This window comes from Myxine glutinosa, chromosome 14 (assembly GCF_964187855.1).
Source record: "Myxine glutinosa chromosome 14, kmMyxGlut1.1, whole genome shotgun sequence".
NCBI lineage: Eukaryota > Metazoa > Chordata > Myxini > Myxiniformes > Myxinidae > Myxine > Myxine glutinosa.
Window position 1 is genome coordinate 37,920,805 of NC_136274.1, and position 24,111 is coordinate 37,944,915.

At 42.4% G+C, this 24,111-nt stretch overlaps 1 protein-coding gene across 1 annotated transcript in view; it reads right to left on the reverse strand.

The window, feature by feature from the left end:
* Positions 1-845: 845 nt before the first annotated feature.
* LOC137439638 (guanylate cyclase soluble subunit beta-1) overlaps positions 846-24,111 on the reverse strand; it is a 64,644-nt gene continuing 41,378 nt past the window's right edge. Inside the window, exons 8-13 of the mRNA XM_068135587.2 lie at positions 13,361-13,482; positions 11,529-11,726; positions 9,963-10,200; positions 9,710-9,850; positions 9,428-9,582; positions 846-2,666 (exon numbers count right to left, since the gene is read on the reverse strand). Of these exons, the coding sequence (XP_067991688.2) occupies positions 2,543-2,666; positions 9,428-9,582; positions 9,710-9,850; positions 9,963-10,200; positions 11,529-11,726; positions 13,361-13,482 (978 nt within the window). The 3' untranslated portion in view covers positions 846-2,542. The remainder of the gene's footprint in view (positions 2,667-9,427; positions 9,583-9,709; positions 9,851-9,962; positions 10,201-11,528; positions 11,727-13,360; positions 13,483-24,111) is intronic.

Consider the following 24,111-nt stretch of genomic DNA (forward strand, 5'->3'; position numbering starts at 1 on the left):
AGAAGTATATCTCCGAGGGGTGCAGGGGGACCTAGTCTTCCTACTAGACTATAGGTCCCGTGATGACATTCTGGGGTTCTTAGAGACTTCTTTCAGCATCTTGCGGTCTGCTCTCGGGCTGAACTTGCTGGGGCGGCCTGGCCTGAACAAGTTGGCAGTTGTTTGGAATCTTCTCCACTTGTAGATGATCTTCCGGACAGTCGAATGATTGATTTCAAATTGTTTGGAGATCTTTTTAAATCCCTTCCCAGACTCGTAGGCATCTATAACCTTCTTTCTGAAGGCCTCAGAGAGCTCTTTTGATCTAGGCATGGTGACGCCGCACACTTCAACAACAAAGAGCAAACCAAACTAAATGTCTGAGGTTTAAATAAGACAGGTTCCTCCAAGATCCTCTCTGACGATGTTCTAATCATTTGCACCTGAGCTGGTGCACCTGATTCTAATTTTAGGTTTTTGAAGTAGTGAGAAATGTAGGGGTGTACTTGCTTTTTCCACATGCTAAATTTGCATTTATGTTTATTTAAATTATACAATGGACTACAAAATGTAAATGTATTATGATATTTGTTATATTATATCACCTTTATCTATCAGTATTGTTGAAATGAAGATCAAATAGCTGTATGTTGAAATACGTTTAAAAAGTCAAAACTTTACATGGGGTGTACCTACTTTTTCACGTGACTGTATATGGGAAAGTTATTATTGAATGTTATTTTGATAGGTCTTAAATCTGAGATTTTGAAAGTGAAACATTGAAATTGTTATAATTGTTATAATTTCAACACTGGTCAAACAGGAAAGATTAGATGTGACTAAAAAGTCATTGCCCACCATCTTTTCAAAGGCTCACTTTGGTGGCATCTTTATTATCGACCGCACTGATTTGCAGCATAGCGATAGATTTACAGTCTTGGATCCCATTACTTTCTTGGTGCCATTATTCCAAACTTGATTCCGATCAATGCCAAACTGCCTGCTTTGTCATGAAGTACCTTGCGCAAGAAAGTACAGAGGTAATGGAATGGCTAGCAAGAAGGCCAGAGCTTGATCCGATGGAGTGTCTTTGTGACTTTCCAGGATATCGTATTCATTGAGATCATACCTTTGTGCGTAACCTCATGGAACTTGGCTTGGTCTTCAATCAAGAATTAAAACAGAATCCAACAACAACAAAAAAGATGTCTGATCAGATGCATGCCACGGAGATAGAGGAACTGATCGATGTTGCAGGAGCCTGTCCTCGAAACTAACATTTGGAAACATTCGTTTTGGCTGCCATGAGAATAAGAGAATAGTGCCGTCACCAGCAATAATACTTTACTTTCCATACCGCCCTGATTACGTACCATCAATCGGTACTGATGCACATTATGTAACGACTTTCACCTCAACATTTCCATAAAATACTTCAAAGTTGGATGTTGTCATTTCTATTCTGCAAGTTGGCTAATGTGACTTTTTGTCATGAACTTTTCAGTATCCAAGTGCAATTTATTTATTTTCTTTGCTGTGATCCAAACCCGATGCTGAACATTCCGTCTTAAAATTATGAATGCCACTCCCAAATAGTGAAAAACAATTGGAGTGCTTTTTCAGGCCTGGTGACTGATTGTGAGATTATTTTGGGTTTCCAGGAGAACTTTGAGACAATTACTGCAACTTGTTTAATGGCACCAATTATTCACAATTCCTTATAGGATTGTCTGGTGGAAGATTTGATTCTAAAACGAATATGGAAATTGTTTGGTGTATCAGTGACAGCTCGCCTTCTCTTTGCAAAGGACACCATGGGGTCTTTGACATCCAGCAGCTAACGCTGGCAGATGTGACGCAGTTTAGCGTCAATCCGAGGGATGGAACACTTTGTGGTGCAATGCTCTGACTGTGAAACACCAATCCAACAGTTTACAGTTGAGTTGGGGAATTGAACCCAGGGTTCATAGCTCAAAGGTAATTGTAACGCCTATGCACTATCCTGTCAGAACACTAGACTTTGTGAATGGCCTGACATGATCGACCTTGGGTGAGGAACCATCTACCTTTTCGGTTTGCAAACAAAATGGTGAAATCCCCCCTAACTCTCCATCACCCCACCCCCAATCATCTCGATATACATTTACCTTCCTTCCTCTTCACTAATCCTAATATTTAACTTTTTCTCACTTGTCCTTCCCATATCCTCTTTCTCTTTTAAATTTAAATGCACTGTCCTCGACCTCAATCTGGAATATGTTAGGCGTGTTATACAATCACTTCATTGGGCTCTGCAGCATGGTTTAACAAGCACACCAAGTACGGGACAAATTATATTGATGAATTCACCGCACATTCCTTAAACTAACCAATGTGATGACACGGTTATTTTACTCCAAAAGCAACTAGTTTGGTAGATGATCTTGGTTGGATTCAAAGATAAAACCATTTCCTTGCAGCATCCACCCGATCCATGTGGTATTTTGAAAGTGAGGTGGGAGGCAAAAGCAAGCTGATGAAATGGTCACAAAACTTTATGGATGTTTCCAGCTCTACCTTTCTATTAATTTGCTCCCGCACGAGAAAGCAGCCAAATGGGCATGGGACCCTCGCATCCTTTCATAGAGACTGGACCATGGAATGTCAGTTCAAAGTCTGGGTCTTGGTTCTTTACCGTCTTCAAGCACCTGCAAATGGTAAACAAACATAATATTTATCGAGCAGACATTGCTGGAGAGCTTTGTCTGTATTGTGTTGTGAAGGGCCGTATTGTGTTGTGAAGGGCCGTATTGTGTTGTGAAGGGCCGTATTGTGTTGTGAAGGGCCGTATTGTGTTGTGAAGGGCCGTATTGTGTTGTGAAGGGCCGTGTTGTGAAGGGCCGTATTGTGTTGTGAAGGGCCGTATTGTGTTGTGAAGGGCCGTATTGTGTTGTGAAGGGCCATATTGTGTTGTGAAGGGCCGTATTGTGTTGTGAAGGGCCGTATTGTGTTGTGAAGGGCCGTATTGTGTTGTGAAGGGCCGTATTGTGTTGTGAAGGGCCGTATTGTGTTGTGAAGGGCCGTATTGTGTTGTGAAGGGCCGTATTGTGTTGTGAAGGGCCGTGTTGTGAAGGGCCGTATTGTGTTGTGAAGGGCCGTATTGTGTTGTGAAGGGCCGTATTGTGTTGTGAAGGGCCGTATTGTGTTGTGAAGGGCCGTATTGTGTTGTGAAGGGCTGTATTGTGTTGTGTTGCTGCCGAGAAGAAAAAAAAACTTGGAGTAAACACTAAACACATCATGTGAAAACTAGTACGGCACTCGGTATGGAGCACATATTTCCACAAGGCTGATCAGTTTACATTTTGTATCCCACTGATAGACCGGATCTGCATCCGGACCTGAAAAAAAAAAAATCGAATTTCGTGGCGATATCGTCTGCGTACTTAACTTGATTAAGCATATAACGAAAGCGTCTACCTGATGGCAGGTTTTCAAAAAGTCTGTTCAAGAAGTGACTTTCATCAGTACATACATGCATCGACTTCCTTTTCAATGCTCCCAAATATAGACTCCATACTAGTTGAAGGCCCACACACTTTAAATGCCATTGTAATGACCTTTCTCAGTCTGGACTTGTTCCTCACATGTAGATAACTATACCAAGAAACCAAATTGAATGATAAAACACTGATCAGCAAGGAATTGGTCAACATCCGCATCACACAAGAGCCATCACCAAATTAATTCAACTTCCTGAGAAGAAACAATGTCGTACACAGCATCGGTATTTGCATCAAAAGTTAGCTTGTTTTCAATAATACTGCCCAGGTATTTGAATTTGTTAACGATTTCCACCTTTTCACCATTTATGGTTACAGGCTCATGATTGTGACTTTTTCAACAATCCAAAATCATCTCTGGTTTTGCACACATTCAGATTGAGACAAAAGTCCTCACACCACTTATTGAATGCGTCAATCTCATCGAGGTATGATACCATGGGATGATTGGTCGGAAAGACAGACAACAATGGCTGTATCGTCCACGTACTTAACAGCATTTTCAAAAAGTCATTTGTACCATGTACAATTAAAGTGTTGAATTCAAATTCTTAGCCATTTTGCTGTTTAGTCCATCTTCATATTTGACGTGTTATTGGTCCCCTACCCAGAGGGGACTATAGGTTTGCTCTCTGTCTGTCTATCCATCCATCCTTCCATCCCACCTGCAGCTTTCTGCACTTTTTTCCATACCCTCTAACATCTTCAAATGAAACTTGGTACAAGGCTTTATTATGATAAGTTCCAGAACAAGTTAGAGTTTCGGGGCATTTCGCCAATGTTTCATGGAGTTATGCCCTTTTTGAACTTAGAAAATATCACATATTATACATGGGTCAGTTTTCAGCTGTTCTGACTCCACCCCACTGCTTTACGCCCATTGGCTGGACAGATGGCTCGACTCTACCCGAAATGAAGCAGCACAGACCGGCAGGCCTCAGGCCTTAAGCCTGGATGTTAGTCCATGCTCCAATGCAATTGCAATGATCCCAGATATATAGCCGAAATGGATTATATATGCATATACACATGTTTTTGCTTCATGTATGTATATCGGGGTTTTTTTTAGGGGGGTGGGGGGGGGGGGGTTTCCAGCACCGAACGCATTATACACCGGCCAAATAAAGGGATGTGTGTTTACTGATATTGAACTGAAACTTGGTAGGGGATATGTATTGCAAAGCAATTATTGCTCTTGTTACCCTCGCCAGAGGGGAGGGTATTGCATTTGAGTCCGTTTGTTACTTGCAAAAATCGAAGATTTTTCAAGTATATTGGTTGGTCTTGTGCATTATTCTGTTTGTCTGTATGTCAGTCGCCTACAGGTGACAATTTTCAACCAATCTTCACGAAACTTCACCAAATGGTAGACCTGGTCATAAGTAAGAAGCCTATTGTTTTTGGGGTCAAAAGGTCAATAGGTCAACAAAAGCAAAAGGTCACCAACTGTCAAAATTCTAAAATCCTCAATTTTCATTGGATTGACTTGAAATTTGAAGAGGATTTGCATATATGGTCACTGAATTCAACCACCAAGTATTTTTGAGGTCATCATAGGCCAACAACTTATTTTAGGGATTTCACAAGTATCGTGCTATGCACAACATACACTACATGACCAAAAGTATGTGGACACCCCTCCTAATTAATGGTTTCGGCTGTTTCAGCCACCCCCATTGCTGACAGGTATATATAATCAAGCACACAGCCATGCAATCTCCATAGACAAACATTGGCAGTAGAATGGGCCGTACTGAAGAGCTCAGTGACTTTCAATGTGGCACCGTCACAGGATGCCACCTTTCCAACAAGTCAGTTGGTCAAATTTCTGCCCTGCTAGAGCTGCCCCGGTCAACTGCAAGTGCTGTTATTGTGAAGTGGAAACGTCTTGGGGCAACAACAGCTCAGTCGCGAAGTGGAAGGCCACACAAGCTCACAGAACGGGACCACCGAGTGCTGAAGCACATAGCGCGTAAAAACTGTCTCCTCGGTTGAAACACTCACTACGGAGTTCCAAACTGCCTCTGGAAGCAACGTCAGCACAACAACTGTTTGTCGGGAGCTTCATGAAATGGGTTTCCATGGCTGAGCAGCCGCACACAAGCCTAAGATCACCATGCGCAATGCCAAGCGTTGCCCGGAGTGGTGTAAAGCTCGCCGCCATTGGACTCTGGAGCAGTGGAAACGTGTTCTCTGGAGTGATGCATCACGCTTCACCATCTGGCAGTCCAACGGACGAATCTGGGTTTGGCGTATGCCAGGAGAATGCTATCTGGCTGAATGCATAGTGCCAACTGTAAAGTTTGGTGGAGGAGGAATAATGGTCTGGGGCTAGTTTTCATGGTTCGGGCTCGGCCACTTAGTTCCAGTGAAGGGAAATATTAACGCTACAGCATACAATGACATTCTAGAGTCTAGACGATTGTGTGCTTCCAACTTTGTGGCAACAGTTTGGGGAAGGCCCTTTCAAGTTTCAGCATGACAATGCCCCTGTGCGCAAAGCGAAGTTCATACAGAAATGGTTTGTCGAGATCGGTGTGCAAGAACTTGAGTGGCCTGCACAGAGCCCTGGCCTCAACCCCATCGATCACCTTTGGGATGAATTGGAACGCCGACAGCGAGCCAGGCATTAATCGACCAACATCAGTGCCCGACCTCACTCATGCTCTTGTGGCTGAAGGGAAGCAAATCCCCACAGAAATGTTCCAACATCTCGTGGAAAGCCTTCCCAGAAGAGTGGAGGCTGTTATAGCAGCAAAGGGGATTGGGGGGGGGAGGGGGGGGGGGCAGGGGGGGGAGAACTCCATATTAATGCCCATGAATTTGAAATGAGATGTGTGATGTTCGGGTGTCCACATACTTTGTCATGTAGTGTATTTCTTGTTTGTTTGTTTGCTTGTTTGTCCACACAGAATAAATATGATTTTCTCTGTAACCATTGGTTTGATTGACAGTAAATGTTCACCATTGGTGCACCTCCTCCTGTATCATTTCTTAATGATAATTATGACGTCATCGGTCACGTGGTCTGGGCACCATCTTGGAAAAACTCCGTACCTCTACCTCCGAAAGCGCTGCATCGAAAAAAATGACACGGCTCATTGTAAAGAACTCCATGGGGAATAACACATGTTAATGATGTCATAGGTCCCTCTATTATGACGTCCTAATTTGACAAGTACAAAACTTCATCCGATCAAGATGAAATTTCTTGAGCATAATCTAGAAATAAATTGGAGAAAAAAAAGAATGATGACGTCATCGGTCACGTGGTTCGACCGCCATATTTGTTTTAACACAAAAGCCTTAAAAACCACTAAACACGTCCTGGCGAGGGTCTGCAATCTCTGATTGCTCTTTCTTCTTATTATTGTGATGTTTATGTATCTCAATGAGGTTTTGAACTTACAATGTTACTGAAGAGGAATTTCCCTGGATACAGGACAACAAAGATTATTATTATTATTATTATTATTATTAATTGCCTCGTTATTGTCACTTACCCAACTCATCCACTAAGTTTTGTCATAATCCATCCACAACATTTTGAGATATTGTGCTATACAGTCATCCCTCGCTATATCGCGCTTCACTTTTCGCGGCTTCGGTACATCGCGGGTTTTTCTCGCTAGTATATGTAAAATTATATATCGGATTTTTCATTATATCGCGGGATTCTGCGGCCTATAGGTATTTTTATTTTTTTAGATTTTAATTATTTTTGCGGTAAAATAAGCATTTTCTAGCCTAAAAAATTAATAATAATATAAATAAAAATATAACACATTAATTAAAACTTATATTAAAAGAATATTACAGTAAATCGAAATAAAATACGCATTATAAATGAGTAGACAAAGAATCGCGCATTTTGAAAGTCCTGTATTCTGGGGGTAATTAACTTGTCCATGATTCTGGGGGTAATTAACCCATCCGTAAGGAGGGTTCTTGGATGGTTCTTCGCTACTTTAAGTAATTTGCAAGGTTGATGCCAAACTGTGTCCTGCAGTTTAATGATCAATATGGTTTTAAGAGTCATCATACTTTGGGTAACCTCTAATTTACAATAACTTATGTTTACAACTTAGAGACACATGATCATGATGACGATTTCGATGATGTTGTCTAAAGCTGCAATTAAATTAAGTCGCTGAGTAACATGAATGACCGAGGTTGTGGAGGATGGGATTTTTCGGTCATTACCTTTTGATACAGATGAGATATCTGCTTCATCACCATCAGATCAGGAATAACCACCCTCCTCACCTCCTCTCCACCCCCCACTGCTTCCTACAAATTAACCATCAGGAAGCTGCTGCATATGCAAGAGGAAGCTAATGCATTTCTTATTAATTTTCAAAATTAATCATCATCTCTATTTTGAATAGCTCATGAAGACTTCTTTATGCTTAGGCCTCAGGTTTGATTAAAGGCACTTTTGTCAATTATTGCCTTTTGCTTTCAAAAACACAATTTGCATCAATGTAAATACTTTGTTGTACTGTACTTGTGTAGTTCCATGATCATATGTGTATGTTTGTTTGTTAATTAATTGCAATTATAAAAGAACTTGCATCAATGTACTGCACAGCTATATATACACGTACAAATATTTTTCTAATACGTAAGGACTAAGGATGGGTCTCAAAAGTGTGTTTAAGAGTGTAGAAAGGGTTCATAAGAGCGTGGGAAAGGTTTATAAGAGTATGGGGAGGGTTTTTAAAGGCTTAAAATATATAAAAATAATAAAATTAATATATGGTTTCTACTTCGCGGATTTTCACCTATCACGGGGGGTTCTGGAACGTAACCCCCGCGATAAACGAGGGATGACTGTATATCGTTTTTGACCATATTTCTCAATGGTAAATAAAATCGTTTAAAAATTGGAGAATCTGGATCCAGATCTTCACCAAAATATAATCAATTTGTCCTGGTCACACACCAAGTTTCGTCCAAATCCGTCCATAACATTTTGAGATATCCTGCTCACAGACAGGCAGACAAACAGGGGTGAAAACACAACCCCGTCCACCTTTGGTGGCGGAGGTAAAACATGTATTGTACTACTTTAACAGCTCCAATCATTCCTCCCATGGAGCATTTTTGGCCCAAGTCTTTCAATTAATCGATTGCCTAAGCCTGACTTAGTGGAACCGATGCGGGCAGGAATTTGGAATTTGGCTAGGGTGTCTGCACATAATAGCATACTTACTCTTTGCAAAAGACAGTGGGATCTCTAACATGCACTAGAATATGCTGGTAGATGGGACCCTGGTTTAATATACAAACTTGTGGACGGTGCGCTCATTGATGCAATACCCTGCCCAGTTTATAATCGAGTCGAGTCAGTTTATATTTGTCAGGAATTATACTCAAACTGGACAATTCAAATACACTTGTATTACGTCTTTGCTATTCTGCCAGTTCAACTTCCTATAAGTGATGACTAAATAAAGCTCAAAAGTAATGCTGTTCTTCTGAATGTCAAATATTTTAACTTAAGACAGCTATTCACCACCATTTCAGGCCCCCATCCACAACCATTATCTTTTCTATCCCAATTAACCCTCCCAAGCCCACCTCTTTCCAAGTTTCCAGTTTCTCCTTCCATCTCTGATTGAGAAGTTGTGGCTGTATCCACCTTGTTCACCCCCCACCCCATCCCCCCAGTGTCGTCCTCCCCTAGCACTCATTCTTTCCCACAATTCTTATTCCTCCAAGTCTCCCTCTATTTTGTCCCTCGACCCTGTTGGCATGTTTCCCCTGTCTCTACTGTTCCATTTGTTCTGTTACATCTTGATCCGCTCAGTGTGGAAGCTCCTTTACAAGCCTCAACACTGTATACAAACAGACTCCTGCCATCAATATGAGTTGTAGAGTTTACATTGATAGTGATATCACCGTACTGGTAGGTAGCTTGTGTCACGTTGATGCATCCGCTTTGTCCAGTGGATTCAGTTCGACTTGTTACATTGACAGTATTGCCGAAGAGGCAGTAGCGCGGCAGGCGCTGCCCGATGACACCCGTCACCGCCTCACCACTATGGACTCCGATTTTGATCTGGACCAATTGTAATGGGCAGAGGGAGTCAGAAAGGCAGAAGAAGAAAAAAAGGAGAGCGCTGTGCAGGTTCAACATATCGAAGTGGTAATGGCAAATTATGTCGTATAGGGATAAAATAAAGTACCTGTACTGGAGCACCATCAACAGCGATCTGACGTGCACTGTCCATCATGCCGAGGGCGAGGCGGCAGATTGAGCGGGCATGGTGGGGGCATTCCTCTGGCAACCCACTCACCACCATGTACTTATCTCCAACGGTCTCAACCTGGAGGCAGCAAATAACATAAAATCTGGGTCAAACAGAACATCTCTTCAGGTAGTCAGGACAATGCAGGTAATAAGGACAATGGCTAAGGATCCATTGTACTCCTGCCAACCTTGTAGACGTGTGGATTGCGTCGGGCATCTGTGAGACGATCAAAGCGGGTATAGAGGGCATTGAGGAGGTTCACAATGGTGATCGCTCCCTCAGTTGTGGCATGGCGCCTACATACTTCATCAAAATCTACAATGCCACTGAAAAGAAGGGTGACACCAGGATAACGACGTGCTGGAACGGGACGTCTGTGTCGAAGTTCGTTGGCGACCGTCGGTGGGAGAACTGAGTACAAGAGACTGCCAAAGGCAGAGAGTTCAGAGTTAAATTATAGAAACCTCCCTTGGCAAGTAATGTATGAAATAATATTGTCTTAGTGTTAACCCATTTAAACTTAAGAGAAAACAGTAATCCTCAAAAGGAGAGATGCTGGTTGCATCTCTTGTCATCATTTGGGAACATCCTTTTTAGTCAACTATTCAACAAATTCAAATTATCCAGGTTGGCATCAAGGACACAGGAAGGTGAGATACAGTCGATGAAAATGTTGTCGAATAAGGTAGCAAAACTCTTCTTACACGGTCACACGTCATACCAATCAAAGCAGGCTTCATAACACAGAAGCTCGTTACATGAGAAGTAAAATTAAAAGTTGTAATTATTTTAAATGATGAGATATTAATGTGAACATACCGCAATGAAAGTCTTAATGATAGCGCTTCAATGAAAAAGTGAAAATAGAGATGACAATAGAGAGCCTAAATGAAAAAGTTATGTTTTTAAAATGGAAGGGACCTATTTTGATGAATTTTCAAAACCAATTTTGATGATTCAGATGAAAACGATGGTATTAAAATTAGTTTATCTTGGCTTCTCAGTCGCTCCCTGCAACGTGATCAACAGTACTAAACGAGGACTTCAAGTAACCAGTTTTACACCAGGTCACTTGAGGGAACCAGTGCGGAGCATATACAAATTTAACTGGTCTCAGAATAGGGTCTCGTCACAGAATGGTGTCATATCGGCCCTTGCTTACAAGGGCAGATGCTTCCAGCTGCTCGTGTCATCGGCAACTCAGCAGTGAAGGAGTGTATAGTGGATAATGATAAAATTATTCATTCATTGGGCTGGCAGGATAGCCAAGAGGCAGGACACTCACCTCTAAGCTGTCAAGCCTGGACTAAAATCTCGACCCGGCTATAAACTGTCATCCCGGTGTTACACAGGCAGGGCGATTCATCAGTGCGTCTGCCATCCCTCAGATGGATGTTAAACGGGCAACCCATCTGCCGACATTACTCGGTGGCAATATCCTTCGTAAAAAGTAGGTAAGTATTCGCCGGCACCCTGAACAAATTACAAATTCTTGCCCTAACCAGGAAGGGGCACTTCAGCAGCTATAGGCTTCACACGAAATGAATGAATGCTTCATTCAATATTAATAATAAAACAAAGCTCTATGATGTAATAGGTGAGTTATTTCTTTCTCAGCCAAACTTTTTTTTCTAATCGGTTTGCTCAGAACAAGTGTTTACCTCAATCATTCAAAAATGGGAACTATTGTATTAACAATTCACACAAAAAGGGAAGGAAAAAAAAAACATGCAGGATTGAAGCCAGCTTTCACCTGTCAGTTTTCTTCTTTTCAGTGTCGAGGGCCCGTAGCGCATGCTGGAGGTGGTCAGTGAGCACCTCAAGCTGCTGAGTGAGCTGATATTCCTCACGGAACTGCTCACCTAGCAGCACCAGCTCTCGGCTAGCGTCATGCAGAGGAATATCACTAAGACGCAGACCACGCCGCGCCAGGCCAGAAAGGTCCAGCACGCTGAATGGTGTGGAGAACTGGACTTTATTATTGGGAAGACAAATTACCAAAGAGGCTCTCACAATTTTCATATTCATACATGTTGTTTCTTGGGTTTGTTGATCTGGAGAAAGCATTCAATAGGGTTCCACATGAAGTAGTGACATGGGCATTGAGGAAGTTAGGAGTGGAGGAATGGTTGATCAGAGTAGTGATGGCAATGTACAAAAGAGCGCGCACAGCTGTAAGGACAAAGGACGGGAACAGTGGTGAGTTTGAGGTGAAGGTGGGAGTGCATCAGGGGTCGGTACTAAGTCCACTACTATTTGTAGCTGTGATGAAGGTGCTGGCTCAGAACGTAAAGGAGGGTTTACCGTGGAAGTTGTTGTATGCAGATGATCTGGTGTTGATTGCAGAAAGTATGGATGGACTGAAGGAGAAGATGAACAAGTGGAAGGAATGTATGGAGACAAAAGGTCTGAAGGTGAATATCGGAAAAACGAAGGTGATGGCAAGTGGTAAAGCATCTGGTGAGGTGGAAAGAACTGGGAAGTAGCCATGTGCTGTGTGCAGGAAGGGTGTCGGAGTGAATTCCATTCAATGTACAATGTGCGCTGAGTGGGTTCATCAAAAATGTAGTGGTTTGAGAGGGTCATTAACCAGTGTGGCAGCTACATTCAAGTGTAAGGTGTGCACAGAGGGAGCTGCAGATGGAGGAAATGTTGAGTTGGATCTTGGAGATGGCGTGAAGCTGGAAGGTGTGAAAACATTTTGTTACCTTGGAGACATGCTGAATGGAGAAGGTGGATCGGCAATGGTTGCTCGAGTGAGATGTGCATGGAAGAAGTTTCGGGAACTGAGTGGCGTGCTGACGAGGAGGGGAGTGTCATTGAAGCTGAAGGGAAAGGTGTATGCTGCATGTGTGAGAAGTGTTATGATTTATGGGAGTGAGACATGGGTAATGAACGTAGAGCAGCAACGAAGCCTGGAAAGGGTGGAAATGCGAATGGTTCGGTGGATGTGTGGAGTATCGTTGAGAGAGAGGAAGACAAATGATGAATTGCGAAAGATGATGGGAATAGAGCCTGTTATGGATGCTGTGAAGAGAAAACAGGTTGAGATGGTTTGGTCATGTGTTGAGGAAGGATGAAAGTGACTGGTTGAAAAGAGTGATGGAAATGAATGTAGAAGGAAGTAGAGGACGGGGAAGACCAAGAAAGACTTGGCTAAAGATGGGCGAAGAAGAAATGCGGGCAAGGGGGTTAACAAGGGGAGATGCAGAAAATAGGGCAAAATGGAGAACATTGTCATGGGGACCGCAAGGCTAACCCCGCTCTTGCAGGGAAAATGGCCTTAAAATGCCTGTTGTTGTATACATGTTTTGTGAAGCATACAACTCTACTTTAGACAGCTATGATGAAGGATGGTTCTTTACGATGTACGTGGACATCCTTAAACATTAAGATTAAGGGAATCATTAAAAGATCAAATGCAAGAACAGGAACTCAAGGAAAATAGTTTGGAAAAAATATGGTTCACTACAAGCAACATCTCGAGGTGGTTTAGCTCTCGAGTCGGTTCTCTATCAGGCCGACTTCTCATGTGGCAAGTCATGATTTGAGCTGTATCCGAGGTAATTAAAGAGAAAAGCTCACCTAGGTGAACACAGGAACAGCATGCTGTCTGCATGTGGAAGGAACATCATTTGACCTTTCAGTCTGAGGAGTTCCTCTTCACTGTCACCCATTTCACTTGATCCTACATCCAGCACACCCTCCTGTCAGAACAGAGTTTAACAATAACCTTCAAGTCACAGTAATCTCATTATATTTTGAGAAGTGTCTGCTTGTTTCAGCTCTTTCACACAATTTGTATGATCCTACTCTCTGCCCCCTTTCCGATTAATATTGCTGTCCTGCACTAGGTTGCTTGGCACATCGTCATAGACTCCTGTAACATCACAATTTGCACTGTTATCATTTTTGCTATTCTGATTATGAAGACTGGTGTCACAGAATATACCATTTAAATTGAGATATGGTTAATCATATGGTTAGTGAAGCAGGTACGAGTTCAATCAACTAATCTTGAAGGCAGTCACTTGTGTGTGGGTTAAAGTGATTGGCACCGAGGAAAGAAAGGAATTTCAAAATGCTTTGAAGAAAGTCAGGAGTTAATGCATAGCTGCATTGATATCTATGACGTGTTACAGATCCGTCACCTCCGCCTTTGTTGTTATTATATTATGTACTTGTAGGATTTTTAGTTTCAGGTAATATTGTTGGTAACATTTCTGTGTGAAATGGAGATGACTTTAGTAAAAGGTAAAAATAAATGTCTGTGAAGGAAAAAGGAAAACGCGGCAAAGAAACCGGAAGAGGGGAGGAAAAAAAAGTCGCCAAGAGAGAGGAGACAGCCATGAGAGAGATACATCCGTGAGCCACATCGAGGCTGCGAGCAGACTTTTTTGATATTGGTCGCGAATGAGTTAAGGCTTCCCGGGAAAGGGATTGCCCGCGACGTCTTCCTATATTGCGATTGCAATTAAACCTGCGTCTCAGGTTTTATTACCAAGCGTGAGTTATTGTTGGTGGGAAAGCAAAAGCCTCCATTACAGGCCGATCTGCCATTTTGTCCTCGAAGAGGCTGTCCGCCTGGTGCTTTGTGTTTTGTCATTGGGATTCTCATATCGACATCATTGTGTGGAGCGCCGTTGGTTTCCATATTGGCTTAATCATTGGTGGACGGGGGAGGGGGGAGCATGGATTATGCTCACGTTTTAGGGGATCGTTACCCCGTGCCGCCAGCTGCTCGACCTCCCACCTCGTAACTCCGCCGCCGCGCCGATACCTACATGTTTTTGCCGCTCTGCACGACTTCGACATTCACCCCGCGTTGGGATTTGTGCACGGACTTTGGGATTGTTACATTCCACTTACGTTTGGCGTATCGTGAGTCTATTGCTTTGAGAGCATTGGGGAATGGTGGTACCATCATATGTTTTGTTCGTTTGATGCAAGTGTTACGTGGTCCTCCCGGTAACTACCTGGTCTTGGTGACCCCCGGACCGTGGGAGGACCCCGCCAGAAAGATCTCTGATTTATACGCGTTCGTAATGCAATCAATATGAAAGACACAAACAATTCAGGTCAATAAGCAACCCCACACCAAGGATCCGGATTAATTAATAATATATTCTCAATCCATAAACCACAATCAACAATCAATCAGCAATATTACTAAGATGGCCATCTCATATATTTCCCCCCTTTCCCCACTCACGACCCCTCAATGGTCACTGTCCCTCACAATGTCTCTGGGCCCCTCCAGACCAAGGTGAAGGTCGACTTCTCCGCACACGGGCGGTTGAACGGACCCCTGGCTGACGTGCTCCAAACGTGCATGTCGCGTACCGGGAACAGCTGCTGCAGCGCACACCTCCTTGCAAAGCAAAGCGGGCAAAGCAAAGCGCGGCTCGCAAAGCTCGCGAGGCCCAAGGTGTGACCCGTACACGCCCTCGGAGGCGTCGAGGCGAACAGTGCCAGACGATTTCCTTCCAGGAAGCCACGGCAACCTGACACGTAACAGGCAATCACCCCCGCGCAGGTAACTCCTCTCGCCAGACGGGCTTTTCAAACTCAGCGTTCCCAACGCTAATCAATATCGACACCGCTCGCGTCGGAGCTGGGCGAGGAAGAAGAAGATAGCCGCTTCTCCAGGACCTCGTGTCTTGTTTTTTTCCTTCCGGTTCACTATCCCGTTTCCGGTCTCCTGTTATCCGGAGCCTCTCTAACCATTTAACCACAACAACCTTTAATAGAATAAACATTAATAAGCAATGACATGAATAGTAATTCACCTAAATCCGGGATCCGTAACACAAGTGATATTTTCATTGTACTTTCTTTGAGAGTGTTATTATTGTGTATGTGAGAGTTCTGAATACAATTACTTGTTTTGTTCTTCAATTGCATTGGTGTGGTTTTACCATGGTTTATTAGAACACTCAAAATAACAAATCTTTCTGCCGCGTTTCCTCTCGAGACTCTGAGAGGCATCGTAACCGGAGTTTGGGGAGGTAACACGTAACACGTGTGCATTATAATCGGGATTTTTACTCATTGAGTGGTTCTTATAATCGGTATTAATTAGCATAAATATTTTACAAGGTAGACAGTAGGGATTAATAAATACTGTTTATTAAATCACCTTCTGACTCGTGCCGTATGTTGGTTTCACCTGTATAATAACAGACAAGACATATTATTGCCCGAAAATATTTTCTACCGTGTTAGTCTGGGTAACTGGTGCACATGCGTCAGTACCTCGATGAAGTACGAAACACATTTATGCTGCTCCTGTTGTCTTCATCTTTAATCTGGGTCTGGGTGAAGCCGCTGTTGCATGACAGTGCATATCAAGTACATACGGCCTAACAACAGTGATTTTATGAAACTACTTCGTGTTCGGGCTAAACTTTATACTGCCGCTCATATTATCAAGTTGGGGAGTCATATTCTCAATCTCTTTCTTTCCGCAATTGATCACTGTGATGTTGCGGCATTTTCTAGAGGCAACTTCTGCGAACTGTGTTGATCTTGTGACATCAGCCTTTCCACACATTATTTCTGTCGAGACTTATCTTTTAATCTTGCCACCAATACCATCGACGGGACCCTTTCCACGGCTGGTAGTGAAAAAGGGGAGGGGGTGATTTTTTTTTTTCATTTTGATTTCCTCTTAGTGTGTTGTATATTATTTGCAATTCAGCATTTAAAAAGGCTGTGATTAATATTCCTTTAACACTCTCCATATACACATCCTAATTTTATTTTTCCCCATTTCTTTCATCTAATGTATTTTTAACACCAAACAACAACATCCTTTTTGCAAAGATTTTTCAGAATTTTTTGTTTGAAAATATTGTTAATGAAATGAAATCAGAGAATTTACAATTACAAATTATTCTGATGAGAAGTATGCTCAGAAGAAGAAATTATTTAATATTCTGGTAATGGAATTACCAGTGGAAATGGGTGGAATTTGAAATTGTCTCTTGTATTTAACAGAAAGCATCAATGACAAAACTTTGTACATTTTCTCACCAGTGTATACGAGTACGATGAATCAGTAAATTATAAGGGAATAGCCATACTTATTTGCAAGATAGTGAAGATACACATTGACTCCAAAAACTATAAATAAATAAAAAATGGTCTTGTAGAAACAAGACCGAAAGTCTAACAGCGGCATAGCTGGGCTTGTAAAATATTATAAACCACAAACACACATGATTAGCTTTTTAAACAGTCGCTAATACTGTTTATAGCATTACACAAGGAAATTTGGAGGAATCCAGACATCCATCAGGTAAGTTTTACTGACAGAACTGAGGGAAGATCTACTGTAATCTAGATTATACCCCACAAGGGTTGGGTATGTACCGTTTTGTTGGAAGATCCGTAACGCCGATGTTTTCGATATTTGATGGTCATTTTAACAATCGGTTTGTTTGTGTTTCACACTGAATGAAAAACGTAAAGGTAGAGCACGGGAATTGATATATACATATGACAGGTTCGCCGATATGTTCGGCATGAACGGCATATAAATCAAAATGGCGGTGTGTGGAGAGTCAGCCGCCATATCGCCTTAATGACATCAGACTTGATCACATCACCCTGTCATGTGACCATATCCTCAGCTCTAATTGGTATACGTTTGAGGGGACATACATACATACATACATACATACATACATACAGACGGACAAACACTGTTCTAGACAGCTTTGCCCTATGGGCTATGCTGTAAAAAAAAATGCCTTACTCAAAACTGCTACTCCAAAAAAACCGGCAGACATTTGCAAATAGTTTTCGATTTCATATTCTGCGTAATGTTCTCTCACTTATAAATGGTATTTTATGAAGACATGACAAAATTCAAATTTTGCAAAAATTGACATCTCATAAATTATGCAATTGACCATGTGATACCCACTCCCACCGGGAGCGGCGCTATGCCAGACAAGACAGCATCACGGTAGTTATGTTAAACAGCATCACGGTATTTCAAACAGCCTCACGGTATTTTAAACCAATTTCAATGGTTGCTAGAAGAGAGGGAAGCAAGTACAATCATACTAACGTAATCACAAGACTTTAAACCCCAAAAACCAAACAAATACCTGTTTTGGTATTTGTTTTGCTAAAAAAAATACCCCACCCTGTATACCTCCTCAGACACCAATTTTTCTAATGCCTTGAACAAACGTTGATGCGTCATGTGTGATGAAGGTTGTGGTCAAGTTTCATTTAAATTGAGTGTGTAGTTTCAGAAAAAAGAGCAAATACCTACTTTGGGGGGCAACCCCCTCCCCCATACACTCCCTTAGGACCCGGTTTTTAACTCACCTGGAACGAAGTTCAGGGGAGCTTATGCGATGTCGCATCATCCGTCCGTCCATAAACACTTGCAACTTCTTCTCCAAAAGATGTACCGAAGTGTAAAAGATGTACCCCATGATGTACCTTAGTTTGTTCAGGGCACTAAGAAAATCGAAGTCTAAGGAGGTCTACGGGGGGAGGGAGGGGGGTCAAAGTGGGTCCAGGTTTGACCCCACAAAATAGGTATTTGCTTTCTTATCTGAAACTACACATACAATTTCGATGAAACTTCACCACAACCTTCACCACCCGTGATGTACCAAAGTTTGATCGCGGCATTAAAAAAAAATCTGCCTCTTTGGGAGTCTACGGGGGAGTTTCCCCCTCAAAATAGGTATTTGCTTTCTTCTCAGAAACTACAAATGCAATTTCGATGAAACTTCACCACAACCTTCATCACCCATGATGTACCAATGTTTTTTCAAGGCATTAGAAAAATTGTGGTCTGAGGATGTATACGGGGTTGAGGGAGGGAGGGGTGTTGCCCCTGAAAATAGGTATTTTACTGTTTGTTTGTTTAAAGTCTTATGATTATGTTAGTCTGATTCTACATGCTGTCCTGTCTTTTAGCAACCATTGAAATTGGTTGAAAATACCTTTAGTCAGTGCAGTATACTGTTACGGTTTTGCAATAAAGGACACTCCCTCTAGTTAATTACACGACAACATGTAGCCTGCAGTAGTCAGTTATTTCTTATTAAATGTAAAGATTAGCTCCCTTCCCATTGTGTAGTAATTAAAGCAGATATGCGTTGAGTTAGGCAGGATTCCAACCCACCGTGTGGTTGAAAGAAGACGCTGGTTCATGGGTGGGGGAAGAACGGGCCATGATACCTTCCAGAGGGAGGCATGGCTGACTGAACGACCGCACGTGACCAACATTGGCCAATGGTAGGTCGTGGAACCTTCCAGAAGGAGGTGGGGGGGGGGGGGGGGGGGGGGAGGAGAATGACTGCACGTGACCAACCTCGGCTAATGGTAGGTTGTGGAATCTTCCAGAATGACATTCCACCCGATAAAGGTGTTTGAAGTGCTCCGATCGCTCTTCAAGCTCGCTCTCCTCGTTTGTCCTTCAAGCTGACCGTCCTACAAGCTGGTTCTTCCGTGCTGCCCTTCTCCTTTGTCCTCGAGCTGGTTCGTCCTCCATGCCGTCCTTCAAGCGGCGGTTCCTCCTCTGAGCGGAATGTCCTTCAAGCTGCTCATCCGGATCGACCCGGGAGCTGCACGCAGGAGCGGTCCCTGCCTGAGTCAGCGTCGGCACGTCCACCGGTACGAGTCTAATCAGTGTGTAATTCAGCCCATGTGCGAGTGTGCCAGGCGCCTGTGTTGAGATTAGATAGGTAAGAATTGTTAAGTCTGCTTCTCGTCCTTTATCTGTGCTTTTTGTAAATAAAACGTGTACATTTTGTTTCCTCTCAACCTGCTCGTGTGCGTCCTCTTCCCCATTGACCCAGCAGCGTCCCAAAACCGAATTCGGCTGCTCAATTAGGCCCGTAGAACACATAGGGTAAAACTGCAACCTACACCGTGAGACCCGCTCGGCGCACCCGATTGAAATAAAGTGTGGGAACGCGAGGGGTTCAATTCCCGGTCTTCCCGGCCACGTGGTCTCGAAGGTATTCGGATCACGGTCGATAACCCTTCGACCCGTGATTGGGAGATTGGCGATTGGAGTTGCTATGCAACAGACCTGGGATCCGCAACAATGCTGTTTATTCTACCAGGTGAGCGCCAGGGGTATTGCCCCTATGTTTATTTTTTAATGTCGTGAACAAACTTTGGTACATCATGCGTGTTGAAGGTTGTGGTCAGATTTCATCGAAATTGTGTGTAGTTTCTGAGAAGAAAGCAAATACCTATTCTGGGGGGTAATAGACTGCCTTAGACCAAGATTTTGTATATGCCGGGAGAAAACGTTGGCACATCACTGGTGATGAACGGAACGTTGTGGTCAAGTTTCATCGGAATTGGAGGTGTCGTTTCTGAGAAGAAAGCAAATATACCTGTTTTGAAGGGGGCAACCCCCCAGTAGGCCCCTTATCGCCCGATGTTTTTTAATGCCGTGAACAAACTTTGGTCCACCACAGGTGGTGAAGGTTGTGGTAATGTTGGAACCCATCTATGGATCGGTCCCATCGACCGATGGGTCTGACCCATCTGTGGATGCACGAGAAATGACAATGCAGACCCATCGCGCCATCTGCGGATGTGTTGTTCACCTTGAAGGAATGTGTATGCATCCATGGTGGATGAGTATGTTTATTTGAACCTAAAAATAAGCAATTGATGTCATAAATGTTTATAAAGCAGTCCGTGACATGTGGTTTGTCGATAACCGTTTGTCGATAAGATAAAAATAAGATAATATTTTTAGGTTCAAATAAACATACTCATCCACCATTGATGCATACACATTCCTTCAAGGTGAACAACACATCCGCAGATGGCGCAGACCCATCGGCCGATGGGACCGATCCACAGATGGGTTCCAACAGTAAAGTTTCATCGGGATTGCGTGTGTAGTTTTTGAGAAGAAGGCAAATACCTATTGGGGCGTGGGGGGCGGGGGAGGGTGGGGTCAAACCTGGATCCACTTTGACCCCTGGTAGACCCCCTTAAACGCCGACTTTTTATTTATTGCCGTGAACAAACTTAGTCACAACATACCAAATATCATTTGTGCCAAGTTTGTTCACAATCCCATCAGCGGTTTCGGAGAAGAAGTTGCAAGTGTTTACGGACGGGCGATGCGCCATCCCCGGAACTACGTTCCAGGTGAGCTAAAATTATCATTATACACCATTGCCATTATCAGTACTATCATTAAAATAATTGTCATTTACCACTATAATTGTACCACACATTACCACACAATACCACATTTTACCACACAATACCACACATTACCACTATAATTATCCATTTTATCCATGATCCGTATGTACCATTATTATGCATTATTATCAATACCACCATATAATTATGTACTATCAATACCGCCATATAATTATGTACTATCAATACCACCATATAATTATGTACTATCAATATCACCATATAATTATGTACTATCAATACCACCATATAATTATGTACCATCAATACCACCATATAATTATGTACTATCAATACCACCATATAATTATGTACTAATTTTGTATGTATGTATGTATAATTGTATGTATGTATGTATGTATGTATAATATGTATGTATAATTATGTAAGAAAACCACATTTCCAAGCTGGCCTCCAAAGCCAGTCACCGACTGGGCATCCTCCATCGTGCGAAGTCCTTCCTTGGCACACCTGGCTCCTCACCACATACAAGGCTTTCATCCGCAGCTCAATGGAGTACTGCTCTCCCCTCTGGGCTGGTGCTCCTGCCTCACACCTAGCGCGGCTTCACGGTGTTGAAACCAAAGCGTTCAGAATAATTGGAATCTTCTGCGATGAAGCTAACTCCGAGGGCCTTTCACTCACTCACCGCAGGCAGGTTGGTGGTCTTTCCGTCTTCTACCGACTCCTCTCCGGCCTTCCTCCCCCAGCTCTCTCTGGGCTCTGTCCCCCAAATATTCCTGCAGGTCGCACAAGATCTGCCTGCAACCCTCTTATGGTTAAACTGCCAAAATCAAGACTCTCTGCTCACCTTCACTCCTTCATTCCTCTTTTCTCCCACCTCTGGAACAAACTCCCTCACTCTCTTCAATCCCACTCCTCCCTCCAGGTCTTTAAAACGGCTGTTCACCACCATCTCTTATCTTCCCCAATCCAAAACCTTGATCTTTTCTGCCCCCGCTAATTTCACCCCAAATCCACTTTTTTGAGGTGACTTTTGACTTCTTTCCTGGAAGTCCTTGGTGTCCTTGCGTTTTATACCTATCCTGCCTCCCCCCAGGCCCTCTCCCTCCAAAAACATCTCCCGATGTCCCTGCTCTCAAATGTTGTGTTTGTGTGCTTCCTCCCCTTCTCTCCCCATCTTGTCGACCACTCCCCTTTTTATATACTTTGTTTGCTTGTTTGTTTGATTTGTTTGTTTGATAAATGTTAGCTCTTTCACGAGCCTCGACTCTGTATACAAAAAAAAAAACAAACAAAAAAAAAAACAACTAGCAATACCACCATATAATTATGTACTATCAATATCACCATATAATTATGTACTATCAATATCACCATATAATTATGTACTATCAATACCACCATATAATTATGTACTATCAATATCACCATGTAATTATGTACTATCAATACCACCATATAATTATGTACTATCAATATCACCATATAATTATGTACTATCAATACCACCATATAATTGAGTACCAGTTCACTGGTAATTCCCTGCTTGTCGTTAAAGGCGGCAAAAAGGGTTGGTGTCAGGAAGGGCATCCGGCCGTAAAACATTGCTTCAAAAAGGGGGACCGAAAAACAACAACAACCACAGTTCCCGAAAAAGGCCAACCCCCGCTTGCGGGGAAAAATGGCCTCTAAAGGTGGTTTTTTTTTTGGTTTTTTTAAAAATCAATACCACCATATAATTATGTACTATCAATATCACCATATAATTATGTACTATCAATACCACCATATAATTATGTACTATCAATATCACCATATAATTATGTACTATCAATATCACCATATAATTATGTACTATCAATACCACCCTGGTGTTGGGCTGGCGGCTAGGGTGCCGGCTTAGGATCCTAGGATCCTGGGTTCGAATCCCGGTCGATCGCTGAATTAACGCCAGGGGGGTTGACTCAGCCTGTCATCCTTCCGAGGTCGACTAATTGAGTCCCAGTTCACTGGTAATTCCCTGTTTGTCGTAAAAGGCGACAAAAAGGGTTGGCGGCAGGAAGGGCATCCGGCCGTAAAACATTGCTTCAAAAAGGGAACCGAAAAACAACAACAACCACGGTCCCCGAAAAAGGCCAACCCCCGCTTTGCGGGGGAAAATGGCCTCTAAAGGTGGTTTTTTAATTTTTATTATCAATACCACCATATAATTATGTACTATCAATATCACCATATAATTATGTACTATCAATACCACCATATAATTATGTACTATCAATACCACCATATAATTATGTACTATCAATACCACCATATAATTATGTACTATCAATATCACCATATAATTATGTACTATCAATATCACCATATAATTATGTACTATCAATACCACCATATAATTATGTACTATCAATATCACCATATAATTATGTACTATCAATACCACCATATAATTATGTACTATCAATACCACCATATAATTATGTACTATCAATATCACCATATAATTATGTACTATCAATACCACCATATAATTATGTACTATCAATACCACCATATATAAATTATGTTCTATCAATACCACCATATAATTATGTACTATCAATACCACCATATAATTATGTACTATCAATGCCACCATATAATTATGTACTATCAATACCACCATATAATTATGTACGATCAATACCACCATATAATTATGTACTATCAATACCACCATATAATTATGTACTATCAATACCACCATATAATTATGTACTATCAATACGATTGTGGAAGAATTTTGTGTATGACTCACAGGACTCCAATGACCGCACACAGGTTTACAAAAGGTCTGGTTTATTAACTGTATTTACTTCATTCCAATTACCAAAATGATACCGCATAATATAATGGATCAGGTTAACTCTTTTCGCTGGTCCTTCTCGTTCATCCGACACTCCCGTTCGGTCAGCGCCTCTCGTAGCAAGTCCTGTCGACTCCACGTTTGCTCTAGTTTATATGGACGAACTGGACTTAATCCTCTGTCCGCTGAAACGTTAATCCTTTCTCCGCTGATGCCCCGAGGTCATGCATTGCACCAAGTCCTGGCATCAACTCGCTCCCCTCCTGCTGTGATTTCCATTTACACAGTAGGAGGGTGCTCTAGCCTGGGGCCT